Source organism: Falco rusticolus, chromosome 14, assembly GCF_015220075.1.
Source record: "Falco rusticolus isolate bFalRus1 chromosome 14, bFalRus1.pri, whole genome shotgun sequence".
Lineage (NCBI taxonomy): Eukaryota > Metazoa > Chordata > Aves > Falconiformes > Falconidae > Falco > Falco rusticolus.
In genome coordinates this window covers 12168837-12192526 of record NC_051200.1, presented here as the reverse complement: position 1 = coordinate 12192526, position 23690 = coordinate 12168837, and the positions used below count along the sequence as shown (strand labels likewise).

At 49.1% G+C, this 23690-nt stretch overlaps 1 protein-coding gene across 1 annotated transcript in view; it reads right to left on the bottom strand.

The window, feature by feature from the left end:
• The window catches only part of GABRA3 (gamma-aminobutyric acid type A receptor subunit alpha3), a 76929-nt gene extending 65430 nt beyond the window's left edge, over positions 1 to 11499 (bottom strand). Inside the window, exons 1-3 of the mRNA XM_037408394.1 lie at positions 11347 to 11499; positions 11150 to 11265; positions 1640 to 1768 (exon numbers count right to left, since the gene is read on the bottom strand). Coding sequence (XP_037264291.1) covers positions 1640 to 1768; positions 11150 to 11265; positions 11347 to 11499 — 398 coding nt within the window. The remainder of the gene's footprint in view (positions 1 to 1639; positions 1769 to 11149; positions 11266 to 11346) is intronic.
• Between the last annotated feature and the right edge of the window lie 12191 nt (positions 11500 to 23690).

Here is a 23690-nt window from a genome sequence, read left to right as displayed (position 1 = left end):
TGATTTGGGCTAATTCCCCAACCCAGCCCAGGTCTGGGCAGGCATACCTAGCCTTAACATAAAGCTAAAGCTGCCTTTTAGCAAGGCATAAAGGAACTGCAAAGAGGTATGAAGATCGTGGTTTTAAAATAACTAGAAGCCCTCAGGCAGGGAAGACAACTTTACAGCAAATTTAATTAGGATGGGCTTGAGAAAAAGTCATTGCCTTGCCACCCGTTCCCCGTGCACATGCTCTCTGGAGAGCTGGCTGCCACATCAGCACGCTAACCTCCAAACAAGGATCCCCCACATGCAATTTAGGAAACAAATCCTCCTGTGGACCAGAGCAATACCCACGTGGCAGGTGGCAAAGGAGCAGCAGCGGTGGCAGCAGCGTCAGTGAATATATGATGGAGAGCAAAAGGGCAGTGGTGGGGAAGGAAGAGGCAGGGCTGCAGGCACGGGGGCTGCCAACACCACCCCCACCCCCCCACCAGCTGGCATGGGGACGGGGACCCAGCCCCAGCAGGCTGGAGGGGAAGGCGAGAGGCCAGTGCCTGGGGTGCCTGTGCCCATGCAGGGAGGCAGGGGCAGTCAGCTGTACATCCATAGGAGGGTCAGCATCTACATGTCAGGGCATGCTCAGGATGCATTTGCTTATGCAAAGTGAGATCCAAGCAGGTGAAGTGACGTGGGCAGGACAGGGTAGGAGTGTGCAGCAGGGCAACCCGCTGCACACAGAGGCGTGCATGAGTGAAGCAGGAGTGACAGCACTGACATCTTTTCATGCATGAAAATCATTGATAGCTGCAGGACTCGTAACTCAACAGATAGCATTTCAGTGTCCGTACCTGGCACTCTAAAGGTTTTCCTAAATTTTTTATAGAAGTCATGTATTATTTGCATTTCTCTCCCTCTGCACAGAGCTCCTCCCTCCTTGCGGCTGGCAGGCAGCGCTGGGGGTGTCTCTGCTCCCTTCTTCGAAGGGCTCTCGGAGCTCACTGAGCTTCAGCACAGGCTCCAGCCAGATGCAGAGGAGGGCTGCAGAGCCTGTCATGGACTAACAGGCTTTCGTCTTCTCCTGACAGCTCCCAGAAGCTGGGAAGGCGAGGCTGGTGGCAGTGCTCTCTGTGCTGGGGCAGCGCGAGCCTACATGCCCAGGGACACCAGCCCAGGCAGAGGGCGAGCAGCATGCCCAGCCAGAGCCCCCATGCTGCAGCAGATAGGTGTGCTGCTCGCGGGTCGTTATACCATAAACAGCTACCCAGCCGAAGCAGTTTCATTTTCTCTTCTTTAAAAGAGTATTAAAAAATTAAAGCAGGGGGAGTCTCTCTTCCAGGTTAAAACTCATCCAAGCCAAGTCCTTGCCCAGAGTGAATTGTGCAGAGGCCAAATCTGAAAATTGGTTTCGTTGCAAAAAACGCTGACAACTGTCCTTAGTGAGAGCACCTCAGATAATGCTAATGTAATCAGTCAGTTCAGCCTGAATAGTCCTTAGGTGAAAGGCATGGGGACAGTGACAAGGGGAGGGTCAAACACAGCAGAGATGCTTTTTAGTGCTTTGCCCTGGATTACTTCACACAGGTACTGGCCCCGGGATAATTAAGCACACCAAGAGGACTGCAGCCTTAGCCAACAGCCTCAGCGCTCACCACCTTACCCAGCATCAGCAGGGACAGCCAAAACCAGGACTAGGACTCCAAGGCTAACAAGAGAGAGCGACCCTGTTCCCGGGATCCTCAGCGCCATGGCGTCAGCACGTGGCGACCAGCAAGCAAGCCTCCAAAACCTGCCAGGGTGGGCACAGAGGGAAAGGAAAGAAGAGAAAAGAGATTTTACTTACTAGGAGAGAAGCAATCCACTTAGTTCAGTTTCTCCTAGCAGTTCATCCATGTTAGCCAGCAGTCAGTATTTCTGGGGTTCTGTATTTGAAGCCCCAGAGGACCCCCCCGCAGGGACCCAGAGGACCCAGGTCCTGTGCAGCACTGCTGGCCCAGGGGATGTGGCAGCATAGGATCAGAGCCAAGCATGTACCTACACATACAAACTCTCACCCCATCTTCACAGTCTGTCCAGCAGCTCCCCAAGTGCTTCAGCATCTTGCAGCAACTGGTTCTTTCAGCTATCACTCCCTCCTCTTCCTCACTCTGTACTCTCAGTCATTGCCTTCCCCTTGCAGCAGCTCCCAGTTCCCCTACTACCTGTGCTACCCTGGGGACACCCACACAGCAGAACCAGTTGCAAAGTCTCAAGACCCATTTTTTCCAAATGTCTTTTTCTGGACAGTTAGGTCCTCATTTAACTCTGGTAATGACACTGCCAGAAATTACTAAATTTGAGCACTGAGGCCCAAGGTAATGGGAGTGTTTGTCTGTACCTCACTTAGCGTGCTTAGATTTTTCATTAATGCTCAGTTTTATTTTTATTGTGATGTTACTGCACATTTAACTGTTTTCCGCTTTTATGTATCTCATTATGCTGATGCACCTTGGACGGCCTGTATAAATACAGCTTGTTGTGACGTCTCCACAGCCTGATACCTCATGTGTGGCGCACACAGGATTCAGCCCAGCAGAAGCTCAGCACACACAGCAGCTAGGCAGAACTGACCAGTGTGATATGGCTATCCAGAGTCATAAAGGTAGGCTCACTTCAATCACAGTCTGCAGAAACCAGGGCGAGATGTTGTTGCCAGCCAGACCTGACCTCTGGATTTCCCCACCTAATGGGCACTAACATTGCAGAGCCTTGGGCAGCTCCTTTCAGCATTGAAGGAGATGCTGGCTTGAAAGCCAAACCACACCACCTGAATGGAATTTCTCAGCTCGTGGAGGGTGCCCCAGGATGAAGGGGGCAGGTGAGCTATGCAAGTGCTACCAGTGAGTTTCTGCACGCCACACAGGAGACTGGAACCCCCAGCAGAAATTCCATGCAGAGAGAGCAGGCAGCTCAGTCAAGCAGGATGGAAACACCTAGAGATCACGTATATCATGTATGTGCAGCGATGTGTATCTGGCTCCCTCTGCCACAGACGACTGGAAGAGGAGAAGGGGCACAACGCCAGGCTGGGCTGTGCGATACCCCACAATTCTGCATTTATCTGCCCTGCTCACCCTGCAATATTTTGACCCTATACAGTCTTCCAGGGTGCTGTGCCTGATCCTTGCCTTTTAGCTTAGTACAGCTCTAGGAGGACACGAGCTGTCAAGCAGGCAGAAGGTAAGAGCCAGACACTACAAGTCCTTATCCACCCACGTCAGCTTTTGTTCTGGCAGGATATTCACTAATAGCAGACACAGGGGAAAAAATAGCACAGGGTCCTAGCATTGCCTTTCATAAAGCATACTTAAGACACGTGTTACCTTTATCTTCCTCCTCATCACTCAAAATCTTTGCAGATTATCAGTGCACGGATTAATTTTGTGCAGGTAAGCATTTGCCAGTGTACTTGGGCCTTATTTAATTAGGATGCTACCTAGGGAAGTGCAGCCTTCACACCAGAGGAGCACAGGCTTACCGGAGGCTGCAGGAGCCTTCTGGCATGTGCACATCTACACCTCTGGGGAGGCAAACTCTGGTTTGGGATGGCTCCTCTGGCTCCTGCCACCCTCCAGCTGAGAAGGGACACAGTCTTGGAAGTTCAAGTAGTTGCTGATGAAGCACAAATTAAGAGGCTGAACATCTGTTCTGTGGGAAATTCCAACAGTTAGGGGACTCTCATTCCAAATTGCAACAAGGACAGCTGAAACATCGATGTCTCTTACAAGGCAAATTCAAAACTCCTTCAATTAGCAGCTCCTCGACATATTTCCTTTTAACTTTTCCCTTTCATTTCACTTAAACTTGCATATTATACAATAGGATTTTACTGATGTTTTTATTCTAAGGCAATTTCAAACACCAGCCAAAAGCAAAAAACAACATTGCCTCTTCCCCTTCCCACACCACCACCAAAAAACTTCATTGAAAGCAATACTTTCCCATTCAACTGCTGATATCAATAAATGGTTTGTTTTGGCAGAATTTGAACTGCCATCAGTTTTTGACCAGGGATATCCACACAAACGAGGACCCTTTGGTTTTGCAGCAGGTGCCTCCTTGCTCTGCAGGAACTGTTCTGACTCTAGAACATTTTGGACCATTTTTATTAGATTTGGTGAGACCGTGGGTGGGGGAGATGAGGCACCAAAGGTCGGACAGAGCAGCTGAAGAAAAAAGAAACAGAAAATGGGACAGCAAGGTAATTCAGAAAGATGTAAGATCAGGAACAGTGACAAAATCCAGAAGCACTTACACCTTCCATGTAGGCAGGCAAAAGACATGTGTCTCTCTCTGTGCCAAGAAGCTCTAAACTGCATTTCCACCAAACCTTGTTCATATACTTTTCCTTCAATATTATACAGAGAAGAAGGACTAATCTTCTACTTTGGATAGTTCTGTTGAGGAAGGTGCTAGCCAAGGATAACAGGGCTGCTTGAATAAAGTTAAATACATGCACAAGTCTCATTTTAAGCATCAGAACCAGTTCTATATACCTGCACTGGGAGAAAAATCACTGTTGTCCAAGTGATTACCTTGCCAGCCATGGCTTCAGTTTGCTGGCACAGAGAACGCCTTCCAAATAGGGTGTGAGAGTAGATGGACTGCTGGTTTGCTGTGGCTGCGTTTATGAACTCGGAAAGGACAACACAGCATTGAAAATAGCTTGGCACTGTTTTCTACCACTTTCCTTTGGTGCTTGAATTGTATTTTTCCTGGGGAGCTGGATAGAAGAGGCTGCATGGTATTTTCCTTGTTCTTTTTCTCTGTTAAAATTGAGAGATGGATTGAGAAGCAGACCTGGTCCTGAGGATTGTGGCTGACCTTCCTGATTAACACAGGGGCTTTGACTGTTGGTTAAAGTAGTAGCCTTGGTGACATTGAGCCAGGGCTGGTCAGGCATTGCTGGGGGAGCAGCAGAAGGAACAGCCTTCCAGTGCCGGTGCTCATCACCCTCTTGCCAGTCAGGAAACACATTTCTGGAGGATGCAAGGAGGCTTTTGCAGAAGACATTTCACCACTCATACCTTAAGGAATCTTCCAAAGCTTTTCATAGCCAAAGCCTAGTCTGGTCCCCACAGCACAACAGCTCTCAGCATCACCTCTCCCCTTTCCCAAGGCTCTTACTAGTCCAGGCCCAGCACCAACCACAGGGACACACAGAACCTCACCCAGTGCAAGTGCTTTATAAGCCAAATAGCTACTGGCCACACAGCCTCTCTAATAACAAGATTTCTGGCCTCGCAGGTTTGTAAAACCAGTCCTGGTTTCAAGACTCCAGTAATTGAGCTCCTCAGATTTTAGCACGAAAGTCACTCTTGCAGAGGGCTGCCTGCCCCGCCGCAGCTACTGCTTGTGGCAGGGCAGGCAGGCAGGGGGGCCTTGGTGTGCAGCACCATCTCGAGCGAAGGAATGCAAACACCCACGAGTATGCCTCAGGAAAAGAAATGCTGAGGCTCCTCCAGCCCAAACCGGTGCTGTCCTTGCAGAAGGTACTTGAATAAAGTGCTATTAATTTGTCACTTCCCACTCAGGTAGGCTCTGAAACAGTCAATGTCTTGATCTGAATACCTACAGGAACCCCTGATCCTCTGGGAAGGGGAGGGAGGATGCAGGCAACTTGCAGTTAACTGCATGTAACCGAGTGAGGGTTTAGGAATGTTAATTGGATGGTAGTTGTCTCAAAGAAGGAAAAACCCCAAAACCTCTTACTAGGTCTTGCTGAAAGGAAACTGCATAGTATCTGTGAAGAAAAAAAGCAGAATGCAAAGATTTCTAAGCTCAGAAAACTTATTTAGATTGACCCCTCTTTCACATAAGTTAAAGAAAATCACACTATAGCATCTGGTTCTTGTCTATGGCTATGCAAGATGGAGCCTATAGGGACTGTACATGTTCAAAGCAGCTCTGCACTTTCTTCCTCCATCTGTCCATTGCTCATTTCCTAATGGCACAGTTAGCAAATGCATTCGCTGCTAATTCTGCAGTTGCTGGTAACCTCCACAGCTGAATCAAATGCAGATTTTCTAAGGAGTCCTGCTAACACTTTGCAGCTGGAATCCAGCATTACTTGAAGTTTACAGTTCTGTGCACTCTGGAGTTTGGCAGGTGTCTTTATAACCACATACCTAAAGGCATCATAAGCATACCCACTCCTCTCCAACACATGCAGTCTGTCCAATCTCCACAGCATCATGGCATAACAACACTCCTGAGAAATACAACCTTCCTATTGGATGTGCAGTTTTGGAATGAAGAACTGGAAAAGCTTCCTTCTCCCCAAGACAGCTCCAGCCCCTATTCCTGCTGAGGTGGGTTTGGGAACCAAGAAAGTGCTGATACCTTCCAGATCAGCAAGGTACCCTAGTACTATGTTAACATTGAATATATCTCCTGAGTTGGCGTACTGAGCCTGATCTTTTCAGAAATCCTAATTCTAGAAACTATTAAATATTCTGAAATGCCTTCCTTGGAAGGAGTGATTAGCACAGGCTTACTGCTGACAAGGGAAAGACAGATAGAGCTCCAGCAGTAGAGACTGAAAGGTAAAGCTTGCAAAAAAATCTGGGAGAACAGCCCAGAGAGGGTGATACTGCAACCATCAGAAAGGGAATGAAGACAGAAAAGGCCCATAAACCCACCTGGGTGCATTTGTGAGAGTCACATCTGTATCTCTCCCAAATTACTGCCTCCCTGGAACATGCACAGCCAAGGGAACAATCTGATTCACTTAGCAATAATCTCATCATGCAGGCAGCATTCATGAAGCAGCCCAAAGGACATATTTGCCCCATCACTGCACTCAGAGATGTGTACCTGCAGTGTCATTAGGTCAGCACACCCACGCGCCATGCACCCACACCAGTGGCATCAGCTGAAGGAGTGCTGAGCACTTACAGCTCCCACTCAGCCTGCAACCCCCAGGACCTGCAGCTGCTCCACATCTTTGCCAAGTCAGGTATCTCAGGGAGGGGTATGCAATGAGGAGCTGATGCTGGGAAGCCAGCTGGAAAACAGACTGGGAAGTAGAGGCAGCCTCAGTCCAAAAGCCCAGATATAAGCACTTCCACTCAGGGAGAAAAGGGTGATCTAGACCCAAGCACATTCACCCACCTGCACACACAGTAGCACAACCAAGCACAGCACTATAGGTGACCTCACAACACCTGCATATTTACTCCCAAAGCCAGGTGCACTTGCACAGCACAAGCGCTCCTTATTGCCCTTCCTCATTGCACTGCAGCCTCTGCAAAACAGGTCCTAGATATCAGGAGTCCTCTGACACCTCTCAAGGATTCCAAAATCATCCAGACTTCACGGGCTGTGCTCTGTCCAACCTTCCCCAATCCTCTGTGAGCACACCAGCCTTGTGGCGATCACTGCTATGCCTCTTCTAGTGCTTCTTTGGGTAAAGCTCCAAGCTCTCTCTGCAGAGATGGATGGCCAGCAAGCACTCAGTGCAGCAGCAGCAGCAAGAAATGCAGGCGATGCGCATGCTGCCCTGTGTCCCTGTTGGGGAGGTTTTGCTCCAGCTCTCAATCACTTCAGCTAGGAAGGAGGGACCCCTGGAATAAAACCATTCTTTAATTTGAGGGCAGGGGCAGCAATAAGCAGACAAGATTCATCTGGAAGCCTGGAAACGATAGAATAAGACACCGTGGTGTTTCACAAGACCTTGTCCTACTGGTTGTTTGTGTCCCTTTGTTCTGAAATGAGCGAACTGGGATGCACGCATACACTGCACAACGCAGGCAGAGACACCCAAGCCAGCGCATACTGGAAGCAGTCCAGCACTGCCAGCATCACACCCTACCTGCACCAGCTAGCGCAGAGGAAGGCTCTGTTTGTTAGCCTGGACTGAGGTGAGTGCTCTGCTTCCATCACCTGAGAGAGCCCAGATTTCTCCAACTTGCCTCTCAGTTTAGCGCTGTTCTGTGCCGTACAGATGCTGCTGAAGGCCAGAAGCTACTACAGCATTCTATAGGAGTCAGCAAACAAGAAACAGGTAGCAGTACCTCCACCTACCTGAATGAAACTTGCTGTTTACCAGCTACTTAGAGAAACAACACTGTCTCACAGCAAGAGGCACATGGCAGAGGAACCACACAGTCCTCAATTCGTGAGCATGAACATGTTTGAGTTTACTTGCCCAAAAGGCCCACACTGGCTCATTCCCACAAACACATGCACTGCAGAAGCCAAAACCAACCTTCCCATGAATCTGCCACACACATAAGGTGCAAGGCACATGTGATGGTTACAGAATGTGTTATCTGCAGCTCTGCAAGAGATGGCAGCAGAATAGGACACTCGGAACCAGAAGCACAGGGCAAAGAAATTAAAGGTTCAGATCGACATGAAAATCTTGGGAGCAAGCCTTAAAGTGGATCTCTTCTGTAGAAAGGTGGTAATAGAGAAACAAGCTCTATGCCCAACTGCCAACCCAGCTTTAATTTTTCAAAACGAGAAACTGCTTGACAGTTTTTCCTCATCAAAACAAAATTAATCCCAGTATTGCATCTTTCTACTCAAAAACACATCCAGAGGGACTGTAGAGTGATTCACACCCTCAACCGCTATGGGAAACCGTTTGCACTCAAAGTGTAACAAGCCAACACTGATTCACCCACATAATTACAGGCAGACACTGATTCACAGCTACTGCAACTGCAGACAGACTGACTCACAATCAAAGCAACTGCAGACAGACTCAGGCTCACAAGCACAACTGGAAATACAACCGTGCGGACAATATCCAGAGTCTGAAATCATATGTATGCACGAATCCTTGGAAAACTAGATAGCACCCTAACCAATGCAAACATGGCTAGCCAAGCCCTGCGCTTTTTGTTGGCACTTTTGACCTTCACCTCACAGCCATCTTTCCTCCACCAGTGGAACAATATCCATACCTCAGTAATTGTTCCTTCCCTGACAGCCCTCACACTTGCCAAGCACGGCTGTCAAAGCCTAAACCCAGAAGCAGAGCTGTATGATGCATATTCAGGCACATGATGCATACAGGCACAGTAAGTGTATATGGTGCAAGACATCAACATACATCCGCTCTGATACCATGTATCTGTGCACTGACTGTGCTGACTTAGTATTTCCAGAACGTAAGTAAATACAAGCCAAGTATAATACATTTAGCCCACGGGCAAAGGAGATGGCAAAAGACTCACCACTGGGCAAAAGCTTGAAAGGCAGGATTATTTACTACACTCTCTGGCTGGGTATGTAATTATGTCAGTGTTCAGCCTGGGTATTGTGCTACTTTTTGTAAAGAGTTGGCAGGAATACTCCGACTGAGATGAGGGGCTGGGCAGTTTCTCTAGTGTTGAGAGGAGCAGGCTGAAGAGGACAAGGTCTACTTAGAGAAAAAGCAACTGAGGTGAAAGGATGGATTAAGCACAAGAAAGATGAGAAGGAGAAGCTGAAAGTGAAGTGGGACAGGCGGCAGTCTACAGACAAAGAAGGAAGAGGAAAGGAGAAAGAACAGAAGGAGGAAAGGTGCATGATGCAGGCTTATGATAAGCTCCAGAAGCGAGGAAAAGCAGCAGCCTCCCAGTGCTGAGCATGTCTCGCAGCGGTGCAGACAATGCATCTGTGCTCTGAGCTCTGGTGCACACTGCAAACCAGGAGGAGATTCCAGGGGAAAGGACACACCCTCCAGCCAAGCATGTACCAAGGGGCCCAGGTGCAGCCGCAACCCCTCCAGCTGCTCAGAGCCCTCGGAAAAGAGCCGGAGCCTCGGGCTCGCGCACCCCTGCCTCTGTGCATGTGTGCGCGCGCATGCTGCAGGGCACCCAGCCACCACAGGCACAGGCTGAGGGGCAGGCTGGCAAACTCCACTAAAACAGCATTGCCTCAAAACAGCCTGAAATCCTTTATCCTCCAGGGTAAAGCGAAAGTTGAAAGACAGACTACAGAAATGGGAGAACTTGCCTGAACCACACGTAGCATCTTCTAGTTGTAGGCTGGACCTGCCTCACCACCTGTTATTTTTCTTCTTCACGCTCCCCACACAGAAACTAAGAGGTGAGGCAGCAAACCTGCTCTGCTACTGCCGTCAGAACAACTCAGGTGAGCAGCCACTCAGAGCTGCTCTTACCAGCTAGCCCACAACAGTGGGAGTCTCACCAAAGGGTCCCGGTTCTCCATTTCTGTCTGGGGACGCTGCTGCGTTTGCAGCCAGTCAGCAGCAGATTCAGAGGAGAGACCACAGATGCAATTGGCCGGGGAAATGAACTATTTGTTCAATTAGACTTCTCTTGTCCAGACGAGAATCGTTCTGGCAGCAGGCAGAGTGAGGAACAATGGGTAAGTGTTGCAGTGGGGACTGTCTAACGCTTAATGGCATTACGCTACTCCTTTTTAATGATCCATATCTCAGTCCTAGTAACTCAGGGGGGAGGAGGAAAGATCTGGAGCTCTTTTCCCTTTCTTCCCATATCAGCCTCGGAGACTGCAGTCCCCCAAACTCCTTTCCCTCCCCCCTTTCCTCCCCACCCCGCCACAGCATCAGGGCCCATTAGGCCTGGCTGCAGGATTCAGGGGGAAATTTGACTTTGCTTTACTACACCGCTCTCCCTGCACAGCCCTTCCCCTGCATTCACCGTCCGGCTCTAGGAACGGGGCTCGGTATTGTCCTCGGCCAGACATTTTCCATCGCAGCCTCTCACACCTCTCCCCACTCTCCAGCCGACAGTGCCGGCGGGCAGGCTGGAGCTCCGGGGGTGCCCGGCGGGGGGCGGGGGGCACCCGGCACGGCTCAGGCAGCCGCTCGGCTCCGGAGCGACGCGCTTCGGAGTTGCTGCGGGAGCGGAGCTGCTCCTACCCCCCGGCCGCCCTCCCGAGCCCCCCGCCCGGGGGATGCGAGCAGGGCAGAGCCCCCCTTCCCCCGCGGGGCCGCTGCTCCCCCTATTGTTCGCCGGCCCGTAGACAATAGCCGGGGGGCGGCGCAGCACCCGGAAGCCCCATCCCCGGCCGGGGTCCGCACTGCCCCCCGCGCCCCCCAGCCCCCGCCGGGGCGGTTGTCTGCCACCCGGCGCAGCCTCCGGGGAGGCGCGGAGCGGAGCCCCCGGGGGAGCAGGGACGCGAACGGCCGCCGCGCCCCGCACGCACTCACCGCGCCGCTGCCCCAGCGGGGGGCGGCCGGAGCCGCTCCGCTCCGCAGCGCTGCCCCGAGCCCCCCAGCCGGGGCTGCCAGCCGCCGCCTGCGCGCTCCTCCGGCCGCGGCGAGGGAGGGAGAGAGGGAGGGAAGGAAGCAGCATCCCCCCGCCTTCCTCCTCCTCCTCCCTGCGCCCCGGAGGAGGGTTTACCCACCCGCTTTGTGCGGAGCTGCCCTCCCCGCAGCTCGCACGGCGGCGGCGGGTCGCTGCCGTCCTCCCTGCCCCGGGTCGGGACCAACCCCCCAGGCGATGCCCCGGGGCCCTCCGCCAAAGCCCGGCCTCCCAGCGCCGCGGCAGCCCCCGCCATCCTTTCCACGCAGGAGTACGAGCAGAGCGAGGCTGGCTGCTCCCAACGCCTACCTGTTGAAGGGGGGGAGCTCCCCAAGGCGCGGGTGCTCTGCAAGGAGGTGGCCAGACCCCAAGGGATGCGCTGCGCCCCAGCTCCTGCCAACCTGCCTCCTCGCTGCAAGGCCTGGCCGAATCCCGGGTCTGCCGGCAGGGCAGGGAAGTTTAGCCCGCAACTTGGAATTGCCGAGGTTTAATATCGCAAAAAGATGGCACGCAGAGGAAAACAAATGCGGAGAAGGGAGGAGGAGGAGGAGGAGGAGGAGGAAGAGAGGTTAAAACGCAGCAAGGAGTAGGCAGTGAAAACGCGGACAGATTCAGCGTGGCAGTGCGGGGATCCCAGAGCAAGGGCGATGCGAGATGTGCTGGACAGAGCTGGCTGGGCATTGGAGGTTTGGCGGAGCCACACGACAGTGAAGCTGGGAAGGCGAAAGCTGACAGTAAGGCACACTCAAAATATATTGTCCCTGCAGAGCTCTCCTTGTTAAACACGCACTGCAAGACTCAGCTGCAGCCGTGACTCCAAGGTACATAACCATTCCTCCATCACTGAGGATGCTAGATGAGGTAAAGAATCATAACTGCAGGCATCACTGACCACCCCAAATTTCCTCTAAAATACTCTTGGTTTTGAATACTTAAAATAACATGCAAACATACTTCAGGACAAGGGCCCTCAAGGCATGAGTGATTAAATCCAGTTTAACTGTCAGTTCTCTGCGTTTTTATATCAGAAAATGACCCAGATCTTGCTTCCAGGAGAAAGTTAGGGGCAATCACTGTTCTACCTTATTCCTACATACCACAGCCATCCTGACTTTGGTGAGATAGCAGCATTCATAATGACTTGTTTCTGGAGAGTAGGAAGGGAACATAGGCTCTCTGTCAAAGCAAAATTTCAGCTGTCTATGATCTGAGCATGGTCTTTACTAATCCAGATATGCAGACTTGTCAGACTTGTATCTGTTAGCAGCAGTACAAATGCCAGGAGAGTTCTGCTTTCCTCTGCTGGATAGGGGCCATGGGCAAGACCTGATGAGCCTCACTAGATCTAAAGACCAACATCTTTAGGAAAAACTGAGTTTAGTCCAACACAGTGCCCACACAATCAAATCTGACATCTCTTAGACTAGAGGAGGAAGAGTCCTTAGGTGTTACTGCAACACTTGGCTCTCTTACAGGAACTCTATGGCTACCACAAACTGTGTGTAATCAAGACACGTTTCTCCAGCCCTCAACACCACACCCAACCCTAGCTGATGGAGATTAAATACTCACAGGATAATTTTGAAGCATCAACAACCAGACCTTCAAGTCACTATTTTCTGATCTCTGAAAGACATTTTGACTGAGCTGCAGGGACCTTACTTTTGAGATCTTGTGGGGACAGCTAATGTTTTAATTGCCCTTAGACTGTTCGTACATGAATGACAGCAACCATCACATGGTGTGGGGCTGTTCCCATTAAAAAAAAAATAATCCATTTCTGCATTGAATTCCTCCTGCCATAGCCTAAAGCATCACTCAAGAAGACAGCTGTGTGTGCATGCCAGCAGAGGAGCTTTTCTGCTGGTCTTCACAACTGGTGGAAATCATAGGAAAATTCACTTCAGAAGAGATTTCAACACATCATCTAGTCTAACCTCCTACTCAAACAATGGTCAGCTAGAGAAGAGCCCTCTGAGCAGCACAGGTTTGCCACACTTATTCACACTGAATTTCTGTTTACATCTAAGTTTCCTCCATGGCACATCTTCTGTTCCTGATTTGTATGCTTGTGAATACAAGAGTGTTGGCAAGGGAACAGACAAGAGCTTAGAGGGAGTCCCAAGGCACGGCCATTAACTTAACTAAAAGCCCCGAGGATCTGGTCCACCATCTTCTCATCAGAAAGTGATCTCCGTGGGAGGCTATCACAGAGATGACCATGCCCAGAGGTGGGACCAGACAAAGGACCTGGTTAACTTGAGAACATTGGTTTCCTGGACGCTGAGAGGAGAAAAGGCCCTAATACTTGTTCTTCCTTCTTTCCAAACTGACTCAGCTGCTGGCATGAACTGCCTTGGATATGAGAACAGGCATGAAACAGAATCAGCGAGACAAGCATATCCGGAGACAGAAATGACTCAGGAGTTTAAATGGCTCATATTTGAAGAACATTCCAAGATTTACAGGTATAAGTAATCACAGGCAATGGAAACCATGCTTCTCTTGAGGCCTGTTCATCCATGAGCAACAGCCACACAGACTTCCTCAGGAGCAATGTATCTCGCTCCACTCTGAGATGTCTTCTCTAAAGACTGCCTCCTTGCTCAGCGGTCTCCGGTGGCACTGCCAGCAGCCTGAAATAGTCGTGGGCACAAGGGCCTTTACTGGAAAAGTTTTTCCAAGAATCTAAAACTCACATGAAATCCCTCCCCTTGTATTCACACCACAAGCCAAGTTCTCCTTACAAAGGCGAGGGAAGTGGCCATAATTGTGGTCAGACAGGAAAGAAAGAACAGGGTAAGGAATTACAAGCGTGTAGCCACATGAACAGTGAGTTGCTAAGAGCAAAGCAAGAGATAACAGCACCTAAGCAGCACTTTAATGAGGAGATCACTGGACATGCATATCGCAACCCTTTCCTCCCCTCCAGATGTGCTGATCCACACCATATCGGCTCATGCAAGTCCTTGGCAGAGCAGACACCTGTGCACCACAGTAAGGCCTGCTTCTAGCTGCCAAACAGCGATAATCAAAATCTCCACCAGTCAAATCTCTCCTGGATTACAGAGGCTGCACCAGACAGACTCCAAAGCTTTGCATGATCTATGCCCCTTATGGTTTGGCTGCAACAATAAGAGCAGGCTGGCTCACCCCACCAGCTAGCCCAGCAGGGACATCAAAGGACACCCTGTTAATGGTGGAGGCAGTGAAGTCCTCCTTCATCCCAGCCAGTGCCAAAAGCCAACTGACCCATATGGGAAGGGAGTACGCCTACCATCTGGATAGTGCATGATGACAGAGTTAAAGACGTGATGGCTATTCAGCAGTAGCCCAGGATGGCTTTGAACAACAGAGGATGCTGTCAGGGAGGAGAGGCTTTGGCCAGGAAAGAAGGCATCAGATAGCTTAAGAAGTCCAGCTTTAGCCAACCTTTTCTTTGTGGGTTAGAGATAATGTTATCGATAGCTGGCATTAGCTAGCTGGAATTATCTTGATCTCTGCTCTGTTCAGAAGGAAAGGTAACCCTCCACTAAGAGCATCAGTCTCTGTGGATACATCCATCAATTTAGGAGGCATAAAAACATCTTGTGAAACTTGTAAGCAATTATCTTTTAATGCATCACTCCATCATAAGGCTTTTTATTTCCTTCTTAAAATATATAACCTCCCTCCCCCCTACCTCGCTCTCCTTTACCTTCTAGAACACCTGCCTGAACTGTGGCATACTCCAGGAGCTGATGGCTTTGAGGCAAAACCCTTCTTATGGCGATCAGGGTTAAAATATGTCTGTCACCATATTATTGAAAAGTAATCTCTCAAAATGGAAGTACAACAGCCTGGGAATATCTTGCTAATGATTAGCTAAGCCTTTGCCTGCCATCACCTGCTCAACTAGCCAGAGTAAAAGTATGCTTAGTTTTAGGTCCATGCTACAGTGCACTTGAGCTGAATGGGATTGCAGACTTAGCTCCCACCATGGCAAAGCAGTAGGGTCCATTCTGAAGGTGCAGGTTGGAGCAAGAGCTTAGGGATGTGCAGCACACTTCCAGTACCCATATCTTTGGAGGCAAGTCCATGCCATTCTCATTCATCCCACCCGACACCCATACTCAGCATCCAAGGGAGCTGGCTGCAGTTACGTTGCAATGGCCAGGATGGAGGACCAAGCCAGGGAACAGGTGACCTTCCCCAGTGTTGCAAGGCAGAAAGATAGCATGCCAAGGGAGACATGTCCCAGTAACACACCACTCCCCAAGGGCACTGGGTAGTGCAGACCTGCTGCAAGGCTGAAGGCTCATCATCACAGGGAGGGCACTGCAGTGAGAAAAGTCTTGGCTGCTTGTGTGCAGGTATCCGCCTTGGCATGGAGCAGGTCCTGTTTTCCCCACACATAAGCTAACACGGAGCCTAACAGAGTCCTTTGCACCAGCGCTGCATGAGGTGGCCTCTGCAAGCTGACATCCACATCTGCTTTGAGGCCTTCTTATGCTGCCAAGGGAAGCAGCCAGCCTACCGTCACTAAGCAGATAGGAGGTTGATGCAGGCAGGAAACCAGAACAAAAGACACTCTGGCTGCATAGGGGTTCAACCCTTTCCTTGAAAGCTGCTGGTCCCACAACCACCAAGAAACACCATGCTGGTAACTACTTCCCAAAGAGCTGGAAGAAGGAGACTCTCTTCTCCCATCACCATTTCCTCTTTCAAAGCACCTAGGGTGATCTCAACAGCCCTACAGACCCAACTCCTGCCCTGCTTTCCTGGTGCTACCCTGTTCTCACTCTTCATCCCCACAAGGCCAGCTGCCCCTTCTCCCCACCCGCCTGCTCCTTGCAACCATAGCAGCCTCAGAGCCGGCTGCTGCTTGGTGCTTTATTAGCCCATCTCCATGGCAACTCGCCTACAGCTTAACTCAGAGACACCCCTATCTCGCCTCAGCCATAAATCAGCCACCCGCCTGCGTCCTCAGTTGGAGACAGGGGTCACCACTCATCCTGTGCGCTACTGGGAGCCTTGCTGCCACTGTCCCAGCCTCCCTGCTGGGGCTGTCCCATGCAGGCAACAGGCACGGCAGGGATGCTGTTTGCTCTCTGTGGCACCATGTTTGTACCCCTCAAGCAAAGTCTAACAGTAATTAAAGAAATAGTATTAAAAAGCTAGTGGTTTTCCCAGTTTGCAGGCAAACTGAAGCCACCCATACAAACCAGCAGGGAGCTGGTGTTCTTTCTCCCTTGGGCAGGAAGCAGAGTTCTGGGCTTAGCCCCCAGCAAACAGGCATAGCGCTGGGCTGAGGCAGAAATGCAGCATCTCCTTCCCCCATGGTAAGCCAGCCCCCTCCCCTCCTTGTCTATGGTGAAGTCCTCAAAGCCTGCCAGAAGGGAACAAAGAGCCAGCTAAAATGCTGTGCTGTCCCTGGTATCCAGAAACAGCTCAAGAACAACCTTTTCCATAGCACAGTTCAAAGGCGAGACTCTTCTTCAGTGTTCTCTCATCAGGACTGTCCTTTGGGCACCACCTTACCAGTAAACCCACTGGCTGTTACCACATAGGTGCTGACAAATTAGAAGCAGGTGACTGGTAAGAATTGGCTGGACCCTACCAGGCCAGACTTTCCCACACACTTTTTGCCAATAGCACTGGGAAAGGGCTGCAGGACATGCTGCTCTTTCCAACCCCTCAAACACACAGCAAAAATGTGTTCTTGCTGCTGAAACTTTCTATGTCTAACCCTCAGACTTAGAAAATGGAGAGAGCTTTTTCTTTGTATCCCACATGTTATGGAGGTTGTCACTTCATCCATACATTTCAAGCACTTGATGATGTTGGGGTTAAATTCTGGCAACACAAATGCCAAGGTGGCTCCCACCACCAGAAGCTTAGGCTACAGAAGCCTGGCAAAGTAAGCAAGAAAGGAAGCATCATCTTTAGAAGATGTTGGGGTGTTGCAGGGCTGTGCTGGTGGGAGGAGGAAGGTGATGGGCTAAGGCAGAGTCATCATACGGCCACTTGAGGTTACAGACACAATCCACAACAAAAAAGACAGGCTAACATGCACTAGTGGAAAAGATGATCATTTTTCCATACCTTTCCACATTCCCTGAGAGGCACTGATCTACACATATAATGCCAAGAGATGCCTGAGGCACAATGCGGTGTTTCTATACGAGATCACATAATCCTTGCTGGTTTAGATAAGGGCTTCAGTATATCTGTGGTTTCACCCATAGCTTAGACATGCCCAATGAATTCCAGAAGCAGGCATTGGGGTAGCTATATAGGAGCATTTTGCATAGATGCTCAGCACGCATACCCACACAACAACTCAAAAAGCTAAAAAAAACTTTCTGGCAGGACACTGCAGAGCTCAAGGTCTGTGTCTCAGCAGATCCTGGTAAAGCAAAGAGCTGAAGCCTTGTTTCTATGACAAAATATGTCCATCCAAATCTCCAGAAGCCAGGTCTATCTGCACAGACAAGTACCAGAGCTCTTTCAGCAGGGATAGCTGTCTCGAATTTCCAAAACTATATACTGGCAGTAGAACAAATTCATAAAAGCTAATGGGCCTGAAAGGACTGTATTTGTTCTGCAGTCCCTTGGCAAGAGCAAAAATAAACCTGGAGAGAAAGACCTGTTCACATACTCTTTCTTTTCTCTTCTGCAGTTACAATAGCAGCACCAGTTCAAAAATCTCCCTGTAGAGTCATAAGGTTTTAGATGCCTCAGCATTTCTATTTCTTACATTGCGCATGCTTGTCAAGTCCAAATATGCTTAAGCAATTTAGGTACCTAACACTCATCTAAATCAAGTGCTTAGGAAGGCTGGCTTTAAGAGTCCTGTTTGTTTGCTTTTCTGATCCAGGGTCCCTCTGAGTTTGTCTCTGCATCCACAAAGCTGTGAACTCATCTTTTGTTTCAAAAGGAAGTGGAGAATGGCATAAAGCCAAAATCTGGAACTTGAAACAGGGCCAAATATGAGGAGGTTCACGCTAAAATTTGCAAGAGTTGAAAACACTAACTGAAGTGTTTGGAAAATGCCCTATGTTCATGTTACATGGAATATGTTATTTCAGGTCTTCCCTCCCCTTCAAATACCTTCATCAGCTTTCTTTGTCAACTCAAAGGAGACCCTGGTCTCGTCACAGCTCGATAAACTGAGCTCAGTTTACAGCTGCACACCAAACAACAGTAAGCCTCCTGTTGCAAAGGTGTTGCTCAGCTTCAGGTGCAAAGGCCATTAGGAGAATAAATCCCAAACAAGGGAAGTATGAACTCTGGTGCACTCAGAAACCTACCACATCGGGAGCACTTTCACTGAAACAGCAATTTTAGGATCCTCTCCATCAAACAGGGTAGTTAGCTGCACAATATGGTTGCAGCTAGAGCCAGTCAGCAGGAAAACAGAAGTTTCCTAAAGACTTCAGCTGAACCTGCTACTTTAACAAGAGCTCTAAACGTCACCACATTGCCTGTGGTATGGTCCCTGAAAGGATTAATATCCTGTCATGTTTGGTAAACTTTACGAGGACCACAGGAAGCTGAGGGACAGGCAACTGCCTAACACCGAGTGGGTCTCATCAGCTCTAATTAGCTGAAACAAAACAGCAGAGACCCAGGTAATAAAAGCTTTTCAAGACGTTAAGGTGAGCGGTCGCTGCGAGAGACAAGACACTTCAACCACTGGCTCCTGGAGGCACCCACGTGGGAAGCTGAGGCTGAGCCAGAAGCTCAGTAGGTAATGAAAGGAGGAACTGCTCAGAAATGGTTCATGTGTTAGCCTTGTCCTGGCATGTGGTGAAGCACAAAAAAAGGGGTAGTTCATAGCCCGAGGGCTGTCTCCCTGTCACTCACACAGCTTATGCATACACCATCTGCACAGCTGGTGCCAGGGGTGGAAGCATACTGGAGGACTGGCTTACCCATCAGTACAGGTCCTGTCCATCCCCAACTTCATTAGGATCAATGGTGACCCCCACTCTCAGAAACACCTTCAGACACGTGCACTGGAAACCACTACACAAGTTGCCTGCCAGAACTGGGCCAACACTGAGGCAGACATACATTAGGCTACAGCTCCCAGGGCAGGCAGCTGGGACTCCTTCCTGGCACAGTGCTTTGGAGAACCCAGCTGTAGTTGTGACTACAAATGTACCACTGATAGTCAATGCTTTCCCAATCCGCTGTCTGCTTCAGTAAAGTATTTTTGAGTGTAAACAGATCAGAGACAAGCAGCAAGAGGAGTTGTGCATTTGGTGATAGAAAGGCACACAGCAGAGCAGTGCAGCTATACATGGGAAGAAGTGCCAAAGGGCACAGAGACAGGCAGATGTTCTGCTGCTGCTATCAGCTGTCTGGCAATGCAGTCAGCCTCAGCCAAATAGGAAAACACAGGCCCAGGGAATCAAAGGACACTCAAGATGATGCTGTAATAGCCCCCAAAACAGCAATACCTAGAACAGGCGAAGTTGCATGACCCAGAACAGCCCTACACAGAGGGAAGTCCTGTGGCTGGTTGGGCTGTGATGAGCATCGCTGCTTCCACTCAGCCCCATATCCCAAAGCACACCATCCTTCAATACCAGGAAATTTGAAACAGCAACTTTCCCTAAGTCTCCTCCCTCCCACACAAGCTGAAAACAGTCAGAACAAGACAGCCCTAAAATGGCTTGGTCAAACACTTACCAAAGATTCACGTTAGATATTTCCTTCACATGCCTCCCTAGTCTCAGGTCACGGGCTATTCAGGTGACTCCAAAGTATCAGCCAGTCTGAGCCAGGGTCTTGGCTCTGAGTTACCCCCAGTGCCGACACACTTGATCTGCAGGGCTGAGCTTGGGCCTCACATGTTAGAGGACAGCAGCTGCAGCATCTAAGCATCAAACTTTTTAGAATTTACTAGAGCAAGCTTTACTTTGTTCCAACTGATAGGAGGGGAGAGGATAATAATTAGTAGGATCCATCCTGCTTTTCCCTGTCCAGCCAGCCCCACCATTAGGGAGGAGAGCTCCTCCTCTCTGGGAGCCACTGCACATGCCACCCTCTTGATTTGTAATTAGTGGAATGAGAATGCTCAGTCAGCTGGGAAATCTGCCTGAGTAAATGACATCCTCAAGTGCTTTCTAATCCGCGGAAGGCAGCCTCTCACTTCACTTCTAATGGGCTGCAGTGGGGAGCACCAAAATTTCTGCTGTGGACCCACATGCATCCAGAAACACTTCTTTAGCTAATCCTCTCCAGGATCTATGCCAGCAGCCCCAGCTAGTCACCTGAGAGAACCTGCTAGGTCCTGCCAAGAGTTTGTGTCAGTAATTAAACTGCCTCAGTATCACAGCATTTGCTCCCTCCTCAAGGAATCACAACCACATACCATTTAAGGAACGCTCCAGGCAGAAAGGAGTCTTAGTTCAAGAAATACAGGAGCTATAGAAAGCCCAGAGGCAGGTTCAAGGACAATTGCAGTGCTATTTCCACGGGCAGGACTTTAGAAGTGAAAGAACAGAGGTTACAAGTCAAGACAGAAGTTGCAGAGCACCTGGCAAATCACACAGTGGAATATTAACTAAAATAACCCTCTGCCTCATCTCTGTTGAATTCAGATGCACAGGGGAATCCATCAAGGTAATTTATGGTGTGTAGCTGCTGATATGCCAATCAAAGGAAGCCCAGAGTAACAAGTGCGTTAGAAGAGACCTCATTCATTGTTATCTCCACAAACACAGGATTAATTCCTTCAATCCCAGTTAATCAGGCTACTTTGTTACATTTCTTATGCAAAAGGAAAAGTGATCAGTAGGAAGCATTAGGTATTAGATATGCAACCCCCTGGTAGCTTCCCTTGTCTGGAGGGAGGCTGTGGAGGTGGTGTTTAGTAGGGCACATGTTCTGGAGCAAATCTGAAAGGTCTCCAGCCAGAGGTTTTCAATATGACATTTTTTTCTTTCTTAAATGGAAATTTCTCCATATACAAACCCCCAAGATTTTGATGAAAACCTGACAATTTGCAGATGCAGAGATGATAATTAGGAAGGCAGAAAGAAAAAAAGAGCTTTGCTAAATTTCAGGAGCCCACAATCAGCTTTCACAGACGGAGCAGGCTCACATGTTCTGCCAGGAGCAGCAGAGCGGACCTTGCTCTGTGGATTGCAGATCTGGAGCCATTCAAGGTGCCAGGAGCTGCGGCAGGAAAAGCACTACTACAGCAGCTTCTCTTTCCACCTTCTCTTTAACAGCACAAGCAGGGGTCTCTTTTCCTAGGTCTGATATATTTTTATTCTTTATTTGAAAAGAAAGACATTCTGACTAGATTGGTAGGGACCTTTTTGCATGGACTGATGTGCTATTGTATTACTGTAAGCTGTAACATCACGGCAAACTGAAAAGTGTTGAGAGGAGGAGGTAATGCATGGATCAGTACTAGATCTGGTCTTATTAAATATAAAATTACTGATCTGGAAGAGGGAATAAGCAGCACATTAATTAAGTTTGAAGAGGATCTGAAACAGAGGAGCTGCCAATAACAAAATTGAAAAAAGCATATAAAAAGGAGGGGGAAAAAATCAGGTGAGAAGAAAGTGGAACCAATTAGCAAAGGAAAAGACACTAAGGAGGCTGAGGGGAAGAGAAGGTTCAACCCTACTTCACCCCAATAGCCCCAGAATTCCCTTGTTGATATCTAACTTTTTCCACAAAACCAAAGCAACCCCCAGGCAGAAAGAGATTTGACACACCATTGTAGGAAGACACGTCCTCCCAAGTTTTTTACTTCAGCACTGTTAGGAGGGAATGATGAAAGCTTTGTCCCCCAATGAGAAAAAAATGCCCACGTTTAGCAAAGGGCCATTTTGGGAACCTGCAAAATTTCATCCAAATTCAAGTGTCTTGCTGCAGAGTGTCCAGCCTTGCACACAGACCCACACAGAAGATACTTGCAGAATTTCACTAAGGATGAAAATGTAGGGCTTTGGGGATTTTTTGGTGGTTTTTTGTGTAGAGGATTCTTTGAGAAGTTCAAAAGCTACAAAAAGCTTTTAGTGAAGCAGTCTTCAGATGCCAGGGAAGCCAGGGAGTAGCGTGCTGCAGAAAAGCTTTTGCTGAGCAGCAGACCTTTCCAGGACAGATACTCAGAGAGGCACAGACACACTCTCCTCTATCAAGTTGCAAAACAAAAGGGCAAGCTCCCTTTCCCTTCCTTCCCTGACAGGGGCAGCATTTCCAGCTTTGCTATGGCTGTCTTCAAGTTGCTACACATTATCTTTAATGCAGATTACTTTGTTGAAGATTATCTTTACATCCAAAGGTGATGTTTCAGCTGGCCTGCCCTGGAATTGCTAACAGAGTGACACCACCACTAATTAATTAGCCTCTGTCAAAACTCTGGGCATTTTTCAAACCTCCTGAATTCAAAGCACAACAATTAGTCACAGACATTACAGCAGGAATTGCCATCTTCCTTTCCTCTTGCATTCCTCTCCCATTTCTTGCTCACACACTTGCTCTGTAGCAGTGTTGCTGAGCCAACCCAAGCATCTATCCACAGGGAAAATGATCACATGGTATTGCCTGAAGTCCATATTTGCCTTGCTCATCATCATCCCTGAAAGGGTCTTGGCCAACATCAGTATTAACAGAAGCAGAAATGCAATGGACAAAGAAACAAATATTTCCCATACTGCTGCAGAGAGCTGGACTCCACTCAGCCCCCAAGCAGCTGTTCTGAATGCCCTTCAAAAACCAAGGGCATAAGCACATAGTGAACATTCACAGTAGAAATTCCAGATTAAAAGGGACAAGGAGAAGTGTAGTAGCTGACAGCTCTACCTGTCAAGTCAGGGATGATGGGACTGGCTGGGGAGGTACGAACAACAAGAAGAGGCCACATTGGTCAAATGCGGGGCTGAAGACATAGGACCCTGGACTATAAACAGCAGCCAAAGCATCTGGGGAGGGGACCAAAGCCCACAAACACCGCTGTGGCCACAAGTGTCTGCTGCCAACAGCAGCCCTAGATATCTTCAGCCTGACAGCCAAAAGCATTCACCGCTTTTCTGCTTTAGGCTCTGCATGTCAATTCTCACGAATTTAAAAAGGATAAAAATAACCTGTCTTCCAGTAGTGGTGGTGTGAATTTAAATTCATTACCATGTGTGAAGCAGTCTGATACAATAGGGATGAGTACTACTGTGCAGCAAAGAAGCAGATCCTACAATAGGCAAAAGAAAAAAACCTGAGAGCCACACTGATGCAAGCACTGGGTATCCTGTGCCCTGAGTGAGGCAGAAGCACTTCAGAGAAGATCCATGGGGTCAGGTAATTGGGCTGTATTGATGCATATGCACAGCATGGGGTGGGGTAAGGTAAAAGAGGCACATTCAGTTTTAGTCTCCTGACTCCTGAACATCAGGCTTCACTGCCTGAACATTCCAGTAACATCAGCATACATAGTACAGAGAA